General features: G+C 50.4%; 3 protein-coding genes across 3 annotated transcripts in view; 1 reads left to right on the top strand and 2 right to left on the bottom strand.

Moving 5' to 3' along the window:
- glis2b (GLIS family zinc finger 2b) overlaps positions 1-3,477 on the top strand; it is an 8,245-nt gene extending 4,768 nt beyond the window's left edge. The window contains exons 3-6 of the mRNA XM_056608432.1: positions 233-412; positions 528-661; positions 1,331-1,449; positions 2,546-3,477. Coding sequence (XP_056464407.1) covers positions 233-412; positions 528-661; positions 1,331-1,449; positions 2,546-3,237 — 1,125 coding nt within the window. The 3' untranslated portion in view covers positions 3,238-3,477. The remainder of the gene's footprint in view (positions 1-232; positions 413-527; positions 662-1,330; positions 1,450-2,545) is intronic.
- Positions 3,478-9,098: 5,621 nt separating this feature from the next.
- On the bottom strand, positions 9,099-11,441 carry pam16 (presequence translocase associated motor 16). The gene is made up of 5 exons (XM_056575191.1): positions 11,306-11,441; positions 10,760-10,844; positions 10,509-10,645; positions 10,218-10,283; positions 9,099-9,294 (listed from the first exon to the last, which is right to left on the bottom strand). Exons 1-5 carry the CDS (start codon positions 11,306-11,308, stop codon positions 9,199-9,201), a joined length of 387 nt encoding a protein of 128 aa, XP_056431166.1. The 5' UTR covers positions 11,309-11,441; the 3' UTR covers positions 9,099-9,198.
- A 1,125-nt stretch (positions 11,442-12,566) lies between these two features.
- Positions 12,567-16,860, bottom strand: part of coro7 (coronin 7) — a 102,067-nt gene continuing 97,773 nt past the window's right edge. Inside the window, exons 22-28 of the mRNA XM_056575180.1 lie at positions 16,608-16,749; positions 16,031-16,120; positions 15,147-15,263; positions 14,674-14,809; positions 13,895-13,986; positions 13,448-13,534; positions 12,567-13,204 (exon numbers count right to left, since the gene is read on the bottom strand). Coding sequence (XP_056431155.1) covers positions 13,196-13,204; positions 13,448-13,534; positions 13,895-13,986; positions 14,674-14,809; positions 15,147-15,263; positions 16,031-16,120; positions 16,608-16,749 — 673 coding nt within the window. The 3' untranslated portion in view covers positions 12,567-13,195. The remainder of the gene's footprint in view (positions 13,205-13,447; positions 13,535-13,894; positions 13,987-14,673; positions 14,810-15,146; positions 15,264-16,030; positions 16,121-16,607; positions 16,750-16,860) is intronic.

Consider the following 16,860-nt stretch of genomic DNA (forward strand, 5'->3'; position numbering starts at 1 on the left):
TAAGACTCTCACATCGGGCTTAGTACTCCGGGGAATCATTGGCGGATCAGAGCAATGGACTTGTTGCTGTATCCACGGACTATAATGAATAGGGAATAGATATACAGTAGAATCACATCAGTGGATCAGCAGAACACAGTACCCAGACACCGTCCAATGAGATCAGTCGCATCGGGGGTGTGATGTCATGTGATCCACATGTTGTTGTAGTTTCTCCTCTAATTCTTCCCAGGAATCCCACATCCGTTATGTCGAGGGCGGGGCCTCCTCGCAGACCTTCCAGTTCTTTGTTCCGATTGGAGCAGGGCCGGGACTACACCTGCCGTCCTCCATGTTCATTGGCCAGGCCGGTGACCGGCGCACCTCTCCTGACCTATCAGCGGATGAGCAGCTCGCCTGCCACTGGAAGAAGGTAGGGACAGGAAGTGATGTCACCGTAGCGCCCCTTTTTATGAAGTCCGATCTTCGGAAATCCGAAGAGCTTAGAGTTTGGTTTTAAAGAGGCCGGTGCTTTGCTTCGCCTGCAGTGTCACCTGCTGTTCGACTCCCTCCAAGACCTGGTCGACCACGTCAACGACTTCCACGTCAAGCCTGAAAAGGATTCTGGGTACTGCTGCCATTGGGAGGGCTGTGCACGCAACGGGCGCGGGTTCAACGCCAGGTGAGTGCCTCCTGCCTCCGCGCCCATGTCTTAAGGCTTCTTTATGGTTCCACGTCGACGCAACGCAGTGACCACTCAGACGCTTCGACGCAGTCGTGAACCAGTCTTAGTTCTGTGTCCGGTCTTAGTAAGCGGAAAAATCACAGCCCCTGCTGCTGCGCTGCCTTCGACGCAAGTTTACACATTTTTGGGAGGCGCACGTCAGGCACTTGCGGTGGACGCAAGGAGGGTCCGAAAGGATGTAACGGGTCCGTAGACCCCCTTGAGTTGTGTCGACGTTGAACCATAACTGAGCCTTGAGTCATCTACTCCCTGAGGTGGACCACATGCACGAAAGTTAAGTTAAGTTGAGTTAAGTTGACGGTGAGATGGACTGTGTGTGGTCTCCTCTCTCTAGGTACAAGATGCTGATCCACATCTTAGTTAAGTTAAGTTAAGGTGTGATGGTCTGCGTCCTCTCTCAAGGTACAAGATGCAGATCCACATCTTAGTTAAGTTAAGTTAAGGTGTGATGGTCTGCGTCCTCTCTCCAGGTATAAGATGCTGATCCACATCTTAGTTAAGTTAAGTTAAGGTGTGATGGTCTGCGTCCTCTCTCCAGGTACAAGATGCTGATCCACATCTTAGTTAAGTTAAGTTAAGGTGTGATGGTCTGCGTCCTCTCTCCAGGTACAAGATGCTGATCCACATCCGCACCCACACCAACGAGAAGCCCCATCGCTGCCCCACGTGTAACAAGAGCTTCTCCCGCCTGGAGAACCTGAAGATACACAACCGCTCACACACTGGTCAGTGTCCGTAATGCACACACACTCACACATGCACACACACACCCACACACACACATACACAGACACACACACACATAGAGATGCATGCAATCACACAGGTACACATCACACACGCACGCACGCACTCACACACGCACGCACGTCCTTCTGACGCGCTAGACGAGCATGTTTTATGAGTTATGTTTTATGACCCACGCGTTTATGTTTAGCTCGTGAGTTATCCACTCATGAGCTAAACATTCACGAGTGGATAAGGGGGCGTCTTCCAAGAGCATGGCGTAGCCACAAGCCCGACATAGCAATAGCAACAATGAGCAGTTCAAACCACGCAGAGGGCCAGGTTTGGCGGGGGCGGACTTTAGAGTCAAGGCCACCCGAGGATTAGCCTGGCCAGAGCCCTGCCCTCACACAGAAACTCTTATTTACATGTACGAGGTCTGGGATTGGTCCTCGGCGGTGGCCCTCAGACCGTCCGACCGCTGGATGGGCCAATAGGAGGCTGTGGTTGTTCCAGGGGGCGGGTTCTAATGCGAGGTGACAGTGTGCTGTGGTCACTCTGGGTCACTCTCAGCTGATTCATAAAGGCCCTTTGAGCCTTCTCTGTAAACCACATGCTACACAAATACATTTCATAACAACAATAAATCCAGTTATAATCCGCCATTAGAAACTGGAACCATTGATCTAGCCAAAATATCAGATGGCCCCTGCCTAACCTACAGACGATTCTGCGATAATCTGATTGGCTGTAGGTGTTGTCTGTCGAGGCAGGGCTTTAAATCAACCTCTCACCATAAAAAGTCCAGACGCTCTTGCGAAAGGGACTGGGAAGACCTCACAAGATAGACCGATAGAACCGGGCTAGCCAAGGATATCCCTTAAGAGTCATTCCGATTAACTGCAGTCTGATTAACCGGGCAGTTTATCACGCTTTATTCAAAATCAAAAACCTGCGTACATACCATTACCCACGGTAAGTTGCCGTGTGAAAAAGTGTCAACATAGCACATAAATACTGAAACATGCGCACTAAGTACGACATGGTTTAAACGATTGTTTCCGCCCCCCCCCCCCCCCCCCCCCCCCCCTTCAGGCGAGAAGCCCTACATCTGCCCCTACGAAGGCTGCAACAAGCGCTACTCCAACTCCAGCGACCGCTTCAAGCACACGCGCACGCACTACGTGGACAAGCCCTACTACTGCAAGATGGCGGGCTGCCTGAAGCGCTACACCGACCCCAGCTCGCTGCGCAAGCACATCAAGGCCCACGGACACTTCGTGGCCCAGGAGCCCGGCTGCCCGGGCGGGGTGGGCTCCCTGCTGAAGCCGGGCCCCTGCAGCGGAGGGGCCCTCGCCAGGGAGGCGGAGCTCTCCTACCAGGGCGGGGCCCGCCTCCTGCTCCCGGGCGCGGCCGCGTTCCACCACGCCCTGCAGGGCCTCTCCGGGGGTCTGCCCCCCCTCTCCCCCGTCAGCGCCCGGCCCCTGGACCTGAGCGCCCTGGGGGGCCCCGGGGGGCCCCTGCCGGCCGGCTCGGTGCTGTCCTTCCCCGGCTCGCCCCTGGGCCTCGGGAAGGCCTCCCTGATCTCCCCCGCCTACCCCCCCCTGAGGCCCCCCCCCCCCGGGGGGGAGCGGAGGGGCCCGGACCACCACCTGGTCCAGGGGAGGCGGTGGGGGGGCCGGGGGGAGGGGGTGCTGAACCTCTCCACGGCGGGGGCCCACGACCCGCTGTCCTGGGTGGTCATCCCCCCCGGGGCCGTGGTGCTGAAGCCAGCTGTTGTCAACTGACACCTCCCCGCGCGCACACACACACACACACACACACACACACACACACACACACACACACACACACACACATAGATGTACACACACACACAGTCACACAAACCCACACACACACACAGTCACACCAACACACGCACACACACAGACACACACAGACATGCTCACACGCAGACTCAAACAAAGAGAGCTCACACAAACACACACACACACACCCCCTCATGCACACCTTACACACACACATACCACAGGAGCTCAGGGGGTAGGGGTCGGGCGGGGTGGACGCCCCTGGGGTGATACGGGTGGGGGTGGGGGGTTGGGGGGTATGGATGGAGGGGGGGGGGGGGGGTTACGGGTGGTAAAAGTCGCCTCGCACAATCAAACCCGCGGCCGTACCTCCAACGACGCGCTCAGAAGAGGCCCGACACGACACACGTCGAACTTTACAAACAAAACAATCGCGACGAAGACCCCGTCTAGGGGGGACGGGGACTGGGACTGCCCCCCCCCCCCGGCGGCCCCCTCACACCGGGGGTCCAGTGGACGAGATCCTTCTGGACTACGCTAGGCTAGGCATGCGCATTGGAGGGAGAAAACGGTCGCCGTGCCAACGGCCGTGTGTTTTTCTGTTGTTCTGTTGTTTGTCGAACCGTTTTCCATTCCTACGGGCAGGTGGTGTAGACCCGGTCTGTGCGCAGTGTGGGGGTCTCCGTGCGATGTGTGGGGGTCCCCTTGCGCTGGGGTCTCTCCTTAAGGTCCCGGTTGATGTTATTTTTATGGTTATTATTATTATTATTGAGTATTTATGTGACTGCTGGTGGACGGTGCTCGCCCCGGCCTGGCAGTGGGAGAGATAAACCACGACAGACAGCGACGCACTCTCTGCTGGGTCCGGTCGAGCGCAGCTCCTTACCAGGCTTTGACGTGTTTCACCGCCGCAACGGCTAATAACGATTCTGACAAACTCGCTTAGCAACGGCGAGCGAAAAATAAGAGGATTCAGACGGACGAGGTCTGGATCCAACAGGTGGCAGTTCTCATCCTCAGACAATAGTAGTAGCGCCACCTGTACAACTACAAACAAAACCTAACAAGGCACTTGATAGCGTAGAACCAGGCTATAGTGTTGAAACCTCACAATTTGCTGCTAACCTTAACAGCTCTTCCAGTGTCACACTGGTGGAGGACGCTTTTGACAATCTGCATCCCTGGGTGAAGAGGACACTAGTGCCTCAACCTAAGGCAACAGAGCCATGGGAGGCCAGACACAGACGGGTGTTGTCACCTGGCGACGACCAATTATCATCTGTTAACTTCTTTTATTTTTAGATCAATGTTGAAAGTCACCGGCGCTTCTGGCGCCCCCCTCTGGCAGTTTTAGTACACTGCATCCTGCCTGCCTAAACGACAGAACTCACCCTGTTTTCCCCTCCTCCTGGCTTGTTCGACCATTTTTCCCGTAATTGAATCAGCTAGGCCAGTCTGCCGTGCATGAAAGGGCCACTGTGGTGATAAACACTGGTATATTTGTGTTTGAGGTGACTTAGCCACGAAACCAGCTGTGAAAAACAGGTGGTCCCCCGGCTCGCAGCCTGACTTAGCCTTGTTGCTCGTGGGCTTTGTGCCGAGCACAAGGCTTCCAAGTGTGCTGGAAAATCACCAGCCCTTGAACGGGCGGGGAGGTGGGTTCTGGGGCAGGCGGTAGAGAGGGCAGGGTGACTGGGCACAGGGTAGGGGGCGACGTACAGCAGCCCTGAACAGAAAGCCAATTAGTCTGTCACCATCATGCCTCGTTTTCTGCGGACAAAACGGCCAGGCTTACCTTTCACGGTTCAAAGTTTCCAATCATGGTTCAGTTTTAAGTCGACATGCACTTACCACACAAGTACAATATATTCTCGACATGTTGAAGACAAATAATAACTGCCAAGTCATGCATTTTCAAACTGTTTTACTGTGTGCTACAGCAGATTTTGCCAGGGTGCCCTGCTTCTTTTGGGGGGGGGGGGGGGGGGGGGGGGGGGGGTCTGAGATGTATGTCGCCGAATTAGTTTAAATGTTGACTTGACATCCATGTTATGTTGTGTGTGACCGTTGGGAACTGCAGAGAAGAGATGAGGAAGAGGAATAGGAGTTTATCTTAAACACAAGGAACATTCCCTCAAGAAACCAAGAGCAGCACTCCTCTATCTCTCACTCCCTCCACCTCTCTCTCACTCCCTCCACCTCTCTCTCACTCCCTCCATCTCTCTCTCACTCCCTCAACCTCTCTCACTCTCTCCATCTCTCTCACTCCCTCAACCTCTCTCTCACTCCCTCCATCTCTCTCTCACTCTCTCCATCTCTCTCACTCTCTCCATCTCTCTCTCACTCCCTCCACCTCTCACTCCCTCCACCTCTCACTCTCTCCACCTCTCTCTCACTCTCTCCATCTCTCTCACTCTATCCACCTCTCTCTCACTCCCTCCTATATCTCTCACTCCCTCCATCTCTCACTCTATCCACCTCTCTCTCACTCCCTCCATCTCCATCTCACTCCCTCAATCCCTCCCTCCATCTCTCACTCCCTCCCTCCACCCTCTCTTACACCCTACATGTCTCTCACTCCCTCCTTTGTCGTGACTGTTTTGCGTAGGGCGGTTGCAGCCTTTCGTGTCATGGCTGGCGGTAACACGGACGAGACATTGTTCTGATGTCGAACGGGCTTTCTCATTATGCGTGCTCCCCAATCTGCTCTCTTGAGTCCAAATATCTTCGCTTTCTTTTATACAAGTAAAAAAAATAAGGAAGAGAGAGAGAGAGTGTGAGAGAGAGAGCGAGAGAGAGAAAGAGATAGGCATGTCACCCTGAATTAACAGTTTCAGGGGGGAATTTAACCAACCACACACACCGTGACATTCCTCTCCATGACAATCGCCGATCTGTGATGAGGAACACTGGGGTGCTATGGTACGCCGGGCGGCTCGTCTGTATGCTCCCTAATGGGAAGACGTGCCCCTGCCATCTTGTTCTAAAAGTGACCATTATGGCCGTCCGAACACATGTCTGTCTCTGGGCTGTGGCCGACACTGCCTGATTTGTCTCAAATGTGTCACGCGAGTTGTGCCCAAACCAGACACACACATATGTATAAAAGCACATGGAGACACACACATGCACTCACAAACACAAACAATTAAGCTAAACCACCAAGACACTGCCAACAGTAGTGCTCTCAAAATGGCGGCCTGAGAGCCAGAAGGAGGGCCACAGTGGGAGGGGGGTTGAGAGAGTAAAGGGGTGTAGAACCGTCCTCTGGGGGCACTAGCCCCCTTTAACCAGAGTCCCATGCCCCTGGGAGACCCTGGCCCCGCAGTGCCCCATGCCAAGCCCCTCACCGGGGAGTCAACCAGTCAGCCAGCCAACTAATCAGCCAGCTGTAAGCCAGCTAGTAGGACAGCCAGTCAGTCAGCCAGCCAGTTAGCTCGCTAGTCAGACAGCCAGGCAGTCAGCCAGCTAGTTAGCCCGCTAGTCAACCAGCCAGCTAGTCAGCAAGCCAGTCAGCCTGCTATTCAGCCAGCCAGAAAGTGATCTAGTATAAGCCAGCCAGCTAGTCATCCAGCCAGTCACCTAGCTAGTCAGCCTGCTAGTTAGCCTGCTAGTTAGTCACCTAATCAGCCAGCCAGCTAGTCAGCCTGCCGGACAACAAGTCAGTCAGCCAGCCAGGTAGTCAGCCTGCCAACAGTGAAAGCAGGCCAGTGAACTCTGTCTGCCCTCAGACAGTTTTTTTTTTTTAGATTAAAACCCCCTAAAGGCTTTACTCCTTCAACTCCACCACAGCCACAAAGGTATTTTTAACCCAACAAACACACACACACACACACACACACACACACACACACACACACACACACACACACACACACACACGCACACGCACACGCACACGCACACACGCACACACACTGCCAAGCGCAAAGAAAACAACAGAAAAACATGAAAGCCGGCTTCCTCTTTGTTCAGAGCAGGGCGGAGTGGGTCAAAATAAATTACACCGCTGTGTTTTGGATGCCAACGTACGTGAGAATCTAGAGCAGAGATGCCCATTATACCTGTGTTTCTGCATCAGAGACTTCCTTATCATTCATACACCAAGCACGTAAACACACACACACACACACTCACACACACACAGAATCAAAGTGGACAATCTCGCGCAAACGCCTGTGTGTGTTCAGGTTTGCATTTTGATGCCAATCCCTAGTTGTGAGTGGCAATCCTTGCCTCTGATGTTATTGCAAACAGGTATTAAGAAGAGCGTACTAGACACGGTTTCCCCGGCAACAGTAGAACCCACAGACCCGGCCCCCACCCTTCTCCCAGCACTCTCTCCCTCTCCTCCCATTCGTCGACGAGGAGACCCTGAGCTTTTATAGGGTAGGAGAAAGCTGAGAAATAAAGACAGATCCTTCCAGGGTTGGACAGGTTTCCATGCTCAAAATAAGCTGATTGATCCGTTATCCCTTTGCGCTCAACTTGTAATTAACTGCACTTTTTCTTTACCCCTATACAAGTACATTGATGGGGGATGCCATATTAAGATTCAATTGTCTTTACTTTGTTTTATGACTGTCAAGCTTTGTCTTTGTTTTGTGTTTCGACTGGTTTTGAGGGCCAACGACAAGTTGTCCAAACAGTGATGCTTGTCATGGTCCATATCTCCTCAAATGTCTTTAATTGAAATTATACTTTGCGTTTTCTTTCTCTGGATCGATGACATCAATGTTGAAGCGGTACATAAACCAGTGGAACGGTTTTAAACGTCTAGCTCACCAACACTTTTACGCCAGGCGCTTTGAACAGTGCCGATGGGAACCTCAAGCTTGCGCTAAACACATTTCCCATTCCAGGACATGGAATTCCGCGCTAGCTAGCCAGGTGTCTGTCCTTCTTAGACAGAGCGTTGACAACCGATACAAAGGGTTAACGACGAGACAAAGGCCACCCGCGGCCTGTTCCAAGTTATGTTTTTGCACATTTGTGAGATTCTAATGTCAGTATTTTATGTTTTCCAAGTGCCTTTTCATAGGTGAAATATAGAAGCTATAAAGTATACAAAAAAATATATGAATATATATATAAATATATTTTCCTGCCATGTTCTGCGGTCTGACAGAATGCAGAACTTTAGAGTTGTAAAAGCCTCCAATTGGTACAACATAGCGACGTTCTCCTGTTTTAGAGGAATTTTATTACGATATTGATAATGAGGTCAATGAAAAAAAAAGAAAGTGTTTAATAAAGTTGCATTTTATACAATCTGTGACTTTTGTTTCCGATACCTTACACATCTTATCTCCACAAGTTCTCCGCAGTGGTCCAAGCATTCAACTATTCAAATAAATTATTTTAAAATGATTGAATTATTACAGAAATATTAGTAATAAGAATAAATGCGTCATGTGTATCATTTGGTAGAGCATCAGTGCATCATTTGGTAGAACTAGATGGTCCTGGATGCATACAACCAGAAGGCTCAAGAGCTTCAGTGGAGAGCCAGAATGGTCATGTTAAACCAAACAGCATGTAGGTATGGTTTCGTGGCCTCCGCAATGTCCCGCGTGTCCACGTGTAACAGAATATAATGGAAGAGAGCGAAAGAGAAGACAGGACCCCGGGATGTGAGTTAAGGGTTCAGGGAAACAATTGGTTACTGTGGCAGTCCGTCAAAGCAGGGAATGCTAAGACCCGCCCACTTTGACATTCGGATCCAAACCCAAACTGCTTTAGAAGACGTGGAGACAATTGAATGGACACTAAGTAAATGACATGTTTTGATGGACGGATGCATAAAATGAACTAAAAGGGTATAAACTAGTTAATACTATACCAAAAATATTGACACCTTTTCAAGTCGATCGAAAAAACAATAAGTATTTTATTGGGGATTATAATTTACAGAGGCTGGGGAGAGGGGGGGGGGGTTCATGTTTCTGAGTTTTGCTGCCTTTGTCGTTTCTTCTGTTGGTCTTCTTCCTGAAGGCTTAGCTCCTCCTCTAGACGCTCCTTAGCGCGCACAACCTGAAGACACACAAACAGTCAAACACACAGACGAGTCACACACACACTTTCAGAATGGCTTGCAGGCAGCAGTGCAGGGTGGTCAACCTGCAATGATTATAGACCTCAGGGTTTGCCTTGAATATTATGGACCATTTTCATTTTCCCACTATTTCACAAATGACATACGACCTCTCAGATGCTATCACTTCACAAGGTGCATCAGCATAAAGATAAATGAAACATTAGTTTAATAATTATAATAATAAATGAAATGTATATAGCACTTAATATGGTACTCTAAGACGCTTTACATATTGCCCTATCAAAACTATGTAAGACAGACTAGGAATAAAAGAAAAACAGAGGTTAAACATGAAGAATAAGGTGGGAGTTAGGTTTGGAAGGCTAGTGTGAAAAGGTATGTTTTGAGTGCAGATTTGAAAGAAGAGAGGGTTGGAGAGACTTTGATGTGGGAGGGGAGTGAATTCCAAAGGGTGGGGGCAGCAACTGAGAAGGCCCGATCCCCCCCAAGTCCGTCGCTCAGTCCGTGGAACTTGTAGCAGGTTGGCAGAGATGGACCTGAGGAATCGGGAGGGGGCGAGGTGATGGAGGAGGTTGGCAAGGTAGGGGGGGGCTAGGCTGTTGAGGGCCTTGTAGGTGATGAGTACGATTTTGAAGTTGATTCTGTGTTTAATTGGAAGCCAATGGAGTTCACGGAGGACAGGTGTGATGTGTTCTCTGGAGCGGGTACCAGTGAGGACGGAGGTGTGCAGCTTTGTTTTACCATTGAGCAAACCAAAATGGCGTTTGGTGAAACATTGTAATAACCCTGAACTTGACGGCCAAAACATCCAACAGCGAAACGGACAAGATGTACAGTCTGAAATTGGGCATCTCTTGCCCAATCACAGAAGAGCCACTACAAATTCATTGGTACACACCTTTGACTGAAGGTAAAAGGACCCGCCCACAGACTTGTCATTGGCCTTGAACAGTTCATCGTAGTTCTGCAGAACACACACACACATCAAAGAAAGAAAGATCAGTCATCAAGAACTACTATTACGATATCTAATACCATATTCATATCCATGACTAAAAACAATACAACATAAAGATACCAACCAGCAACACACACACACACACACACACACACACACACACACACACACACACACACACACACACACACACACACACACACACACACACACACACACACACACACACACCTTCTGGATCTCCTCGGGGGTGAGGGTGCTTATGTTGAGGATCTGCTGGGCTTCCTGGACGGTCATCCCCGTGATGCTGGTGGTGGCGGCCGACTGCTGACCCGACCTTCCCCGGGCCTGAGCAGCCGCCTGGCTGGCTGAGCAGGCGCACACAAGAAACCGTGATAGGTCAATTATTCAGGATTAAAAGAACACTCAGTACTATATGCCTCAAATATTTTGCGGCTCTGGCGCTATTGTGTTGAAGATACCTGCGTATTCCTGCCGTAGCGCCCGCGCAAACGCTCTCCCCACGACCTGTGCTCCCATGACCACGATTTGAGCAAGGTACCTGGCCTGGATGGGGGGAGATTTGGGTCAGGGGGTTATTTAGCAGAAACCTTCATCAACAGCTACTCATTGTGAACTTGGAAACAGGCAATGAAGGCGCAGGTAGGGGCTCGGCTCGTCACATAATGGTAGGTCTAGCCGTTGAGATGTTACAATATCCTGAATAGGACATCATGTGCCTTGTCCTCCATGGACAAATCCATGCAATGTTGACTTTAGTCACTGCTACTTTTTCCTGATCTAGCATTCTTCTAAATGAAAGACATGAATGAATTGTCATGAAAGACATCGGCAAGGAAGATAAGCATTCACGTTAGGCCTACTCTGCAAACTCTGTTTATGAATGGACCGAGGTAGGATCACCATTACGAAACGAAAGAACAAGCCCTGTTCCTCTGTTAGACGTACACTACGTTATAAGTCACTACTCTGTTGACAGACAGGATAACAATGAAATACCTCCTTACCATATTATAAAACAATGAACATCGACCTCGTCAGGAACGGGGAGTTATATTCTTCACATGTAGGACCATTCCACGGACGTACTCTGAGCAAAGTCACCGCGGGTTCAAAGTTGAGGGAGCATGGACACGCTGAAGATGAGGACTGCAAGCAAACCTGACGCAAGGGTTTGCAGGAATTGTTAGAGCGCCATCTAGCGGCGCGGAGGTAAAATGACAACAATTTCGTTCATCATGGAATTCATAATAGGTAGTGCATATGGGCGTAGTGCATGCATGCCGCTATCAGTAAGAAACACGGCAAAAATTGTATACGTTTGAAAAAGTATTTATTTCAATGCAACAATGTAAATACACACGAAGCCATTAAGTAAGTAAGAGAATACAGCACTAAACATTAGAATGTAAAAAAGGTTAACATTGGAAGGCTAAAGAACATCCCAGGTTAGACCATGATATAAATTGCAGGCACGAATACGTTACACATTGACACTAACGACCCCCTTTGTTCACCTTAGGAACTACACCATGTGCATATTCCATGTGAGGTTGAAGTGGTCCATTGATTCCGTTCTAATATCATCGTTTGTAAACATCAACATGATTGGTTCTGAATTCATGACAGTATTGCATTCTACTGTAGCCCTGATTGTAAATGGCAGCTTGCGTTTGTAATACTGCACTGTAAATAAGTAAGACATTGGCTGTGAGCTATTGCTAATAATAACAAAGTGAGTCAAGGGTTATAAAAGCAAATTATAGCCATTCTGAAAAAACAAAACCCGAACCACATAAATAAATCCCTGTCTTAATTTGAACCTTTAATATGCCATCTAATACTATTAATGATGGTTTACAACACCAATAAATGACTCCTTAAGTCCCTCTAACCATGTCTATAAAGTTCATGACTGGCACAAAGAATATCTCCCGAAATGGCACAATGGAATTAAAGTCTTACAATGACTGTTAACAAAAACGATGTTTGCATAAATACAAATTCCAGTTTGCTTAAACAGACATATTTGTGACCCTGATGTTTTGTGTATGTGTATGTGTATGTGTGTTTTTGTCTGTCTGTGTGTGTGTGTGTGTGTGTCTGTGCATGAGTATGTGCGTGAGTGCTTATTTGCAGTCGATATCCAGTAATCTTTAAAATTCTACAGTACAGTCATAGGAGGCTAATGCACCACCAGGAATATAGATGGTGTTCATGGTGTGGGTTTGTGTGTGCTTGTGTGTGTACACATGCGTGTTTTATGTGTGTGTGTGTGTGTGTGTGTTTGTGCGCTACCTATTTATGCATAGGTTCAGAGGTTGTGCACCGAAGGGGAAGACGGTGAGTGAGTGGAAAGTCACAGTTTTATGTGAATTTCTTTTACAAACACATGCTATTCAGTCGTCTGAAACAAGGAATCTCAAAGAAGGTGTGTAATCTCTTGGACAATTCAAAGACACGTTGTGGTGGAACGGGATCCTGTCACCGGACACTGAAAACAAATCATGCTGTGCTTGAGATCGACCACCATGTCCGGACACGACGGAGGTAAGCTTGTACATGCACACACACCATCCGTCCACCCGCTTATAGAAATCCACTGAATGCTATCGCTGTTACCGCCCCCTAGTGGGGACTTATGGAATTAATTATTGGTTGCGAGGCCCTGGAAGACCGCCTGCAGGCTGCTTTAGGTATTGCTGTTTTAGTTACGGTGTGTTCCTGGCATCGAGGGAGGCAACGGGAGACAACATATCAGACGCAGGACAGCGACACCGGAGAACGCAGGAATGGCAACATACAGGCTCTCTAGCTCCCTCTGGTGGTGGCGCGTCCTGTCGTGGCAGCAGAACCACCACCACCACCACCACCACCACCACCACCACCAGCTGCCTCTAGTCATCCTGAAACACACAGACGTTATGGTTAATACAACGATATTCGACGGGAGGCTGGTGCGTTCCTGCGGTAATGTATTCGAGGATTCTGGCAAAAGAAACAATAAAATGCCTTTGATGAAAGTTATACCTGGTATTTTACTTGTATGTAATCAATTAGCAGACACTTTTATCCAAAGCGCTTTGCAGCGAATTTCACACGAAGATGAACAACGACTCAAAGGAGTACGCCTCGTCCCTTCCACTCACCCACTCGTCCTCGTCCACGCCCTCGAAGCCGTCCTGAGGGAGGGGGTCATCCATGTTCCCCAGCTTGGCCACCATGGCACTCAGCAGCTGAACCCACAGGACACACCGGTTAGTGAGGGAGGGGGGCCCAGTGCACACACACGCACAAAAGTATGTGCAAACACACACAAACACACGCACACACACGCATGTATGCCAAACACACACACCTAGACACGGGCACGCACACAGCGACACATACATGCATACATATATATGCACACACACACACGTATAAAACACACACACATACATGTATACACCAACAAACACATATACAACTCACACGCACACACACACACACACACACACACACACACACACACACACACACACACACACACACACACACACACACACACACACACACACGCACACACGCACACACACACGCACACACACACACACCTCGTCCTTCTTCTGCTCGTCCGTCTTCTCCTCCAGGTAGTAGGAGGAGGGCATGTACTTCTTCACCGGCACCTCCTTGGGGGCCTCGCTCACTGAGAGAGAGACAGAGGGACAGAGACACAGGATTGAGCCTGAGGGGAAAACCTCCACCTCATCAAGGCTCTGATGGTGGTCCCACCCTGACGCAACGCAAGGGGGTCACGGACCCCTTACGTCCTTCCATCGACAGGGCCTGATGCGCGCCTCCTCCCAAAAATGTTAACCTTCCGTCGAGGCGACGCAGCAGCGAGGGCTGTGATTGGTCCGCTCACTAAAACCCGACGCAGAACCTTAAAGGTTCACGACTGCGTCGAAGCGTCTGCGTGGTCGTTGCGTTGCGCGAACGAGGGACCGTAATCAGCCCTTCAGTCTAAACACTCACACACTGAGGGTTATGGATCACTACATCACAGCCCAGGGACCTTACTCAATATACCTTCACGACTGCAAAGCATTACAGCCATTAGAGTAACAGCAAGAGCGCCAGAGAGAGAGGGACAGAGACAGAGACAGAGAGAGACAGAGGGACGGAGACAGAGGGACGGAGACAGAGACAGAGGGACAGAGACAGAGGGACGGAGACACCAGACGCACAGGTTCTAGACACGGTCATGCATGGAGATGTTGACGTTTCTGTGAGACACACACTCAAAGACACACACGTGTCTGTGAGTACGTGTGTGTGAGTATGTGTGCATGTGCGCGTGTGTGTGCGTGAGTATGTGTGCGTGTCTGCAGACCGGGGGCCATGTCCGATGGGCGGAGCTTGATGGTGCGGTGCTTCCCATTGGAGCCAGCCAGCCAATCAGAGGAGGAGAGGGAGGACTCCCACCACACGGCCGTCTCCGGGAACAGGTCGTCCTGGAAGTACTCTTTCTGCAAGAGGAGAGGAGACACAGGGATGAGGGGGAGGCTTCAGCATGCGCCGTCTATAATACTTCAACACAAACTCTAAATTATAATTTTGTCTAATTTTGTCTTTTGTCTTGTCTTAATTCTTAATTGGTTTTAATCATTAACTTTTTTTTTTTTTAAGAAAGCACCGCAATCCGAATAATAAGATGCAATGTCACAATCACTTAATATTATCACGTTAATCTGATCCGTGAATGCATTTAATTCTATTCCTTATAATAACGAAGCGTGTTCTATTCTGTTCAGCTCCAGTGGCGCAGTTCCGCCCTACAGCCACTAGGTGGTGCCGTTGCCTCACCTTGACGCGGGGCACCTTGAAGGCCACCGGCTCTATGGTGGTCTTGGTGAGGATCAGCCCCCGGGCCACCTCCACCTCACGCACGTCACACGCCGTCTTGGGCAGGAAGGTCAGACCCTGCTCACAGGAAGAAGTGGAAGCACAGACATTGTCTGTCTGATTCTTATTAAACAATTTGTCTTTTTAGCTGCTGCTGTCTGTTCCTGTCTGTGTCTGTCTGTGTCTGTCTGTTCCTGCTACAGAGCGAGGGTCCGTCCTGTCTGTGTCTGTCTGTCTGTCTGTGTCTGTCTGCTCCTGTCTGTCTGCTACAGGGCGGGGGTCCGTCCTGTCTGTGTCTGTCTGCTCCTGTCTGTCCTGCTACAGAGCGAGGGTCTGTCCTGTCTGTGTCTGTCTGCTCCTGTCTGTCCTGCTACAGGGCGAGGGTCCGTCCTGTCTGTGTCTGTCTGCTCCTGTCTGTCTGCTCCTGTCTGTCCTGCTACAGGGCGGGGGTCCGTCCTGTCTGTGTCTGTCTGCTCCTGTCTGTCTGCTACAGGGCGGGGGTCCGTCCTGTCTGTGTCTGTCTGCTCCTGTCTGTCTGCTACAGGGCGGGGGTCCGTCCTGTCTGTGTCTGTCTGCTCCTGTCTGTCCTGCTACAGGGCGGGGGTCCGTCCTGTCTGTCCTGTCTGCTCCTGTCTGTCTGCTACAGGGCGGGGGTCCGTCCTGTCTGTGTCTGTCTGCTCCTGTCTGTCCTGCTACAGAGCGGGGGTCTGTCCTGTCTGTGTCTGTCTGCTCCTGTCTGTCTGCTACAGGGCGGGGGTCTGTCCTGTCTGTGTCTGTCTGCTCCTGTCTGTCTGCTACAGGGCGGGGGTCCGTCCTGTCTGCTCCTGGCTGCGGGGGGCCGTCACCTTGTGGGGCTCCTGAGAGCTGAAGCTGCTGCACTCCAGGAAGTAGGGCTGCTCCGGAACAATCTCGTAGATGCACACGCGCGTGTCTCCCTGGAGGACAGAGGAACAACGTGAGTGTGTGTGTGTGTGTGTGTGTGTGTGTGTGTGTGTGTGTGTGTGAGTCGTGTGTGTATGTCGTATGTTTGTGTGAGAGTCTTGTGTTTCTGTGTGTGTGAGTCTTGTTTGTCTGTTTGTGTTTGCATTGTGTGTGTGTGTTTGTGTGTGTGTGTGTGTGTCATGTGAGAGTTGTGTGTGTGTGTGTGTGTCTTGTGAGAGTAGTGTGTGTGTGTGTGTGTCTTGTGAGAGTCGTGTTTATGTGTGTGTGTGTGTGTGTGTGTGTGTGTGTGTGTGTGTGTGTGTGTGTGTGTGTGTGTGTGTGTGTGTTTGTGTGAGAGTAGTGTGTGTGTGTGTGTCTTGTGAGAGTCGTGTTTATGTGTGTGTGTGTGTGTGTGTGTGTGTGTGTGTGTGTGTGTGTGTGTGTGTGTGTGTGTGTGTGTGTGTGTGCGTGAGAGTAGTGTGTGTGTGTGTGTGGGCTCACCTTGCCGGTGAGGAAGAGGAGGCTGGTGTCGGGGTCGTAGAAGGGGATGAGGGTGGAGGGGGAGACGTCCCCCTCGGTGGTGGCCAGGGGCCCGGAGGCCAAGGCCCCCACGGAGTACAGGGACAGCTCCCTCTGGCTGTTACTGCACACACACACACACACACACACACACACACACACACACACACACACACACACACACACACACACACACACACACACACACACACACACACACACAGGTCACAAACTG

This window comes from Gadus chalcogrammus, chromosome 2 (genome assembly GCF_026213295.1).
Source record: "Gadus chalcogrammus isolate NIFS_2021 chromosome 2, NIFS_Gcha_1.0, whole genome shotgun sequence".
NCBI classification, from domain to species: domain Eukaryota; kingdom Metazoa; phylum Chordata; class Actinopteri; order Gadiformes; family Gadidae; genus Gadus; species Gadus chalcogrammus.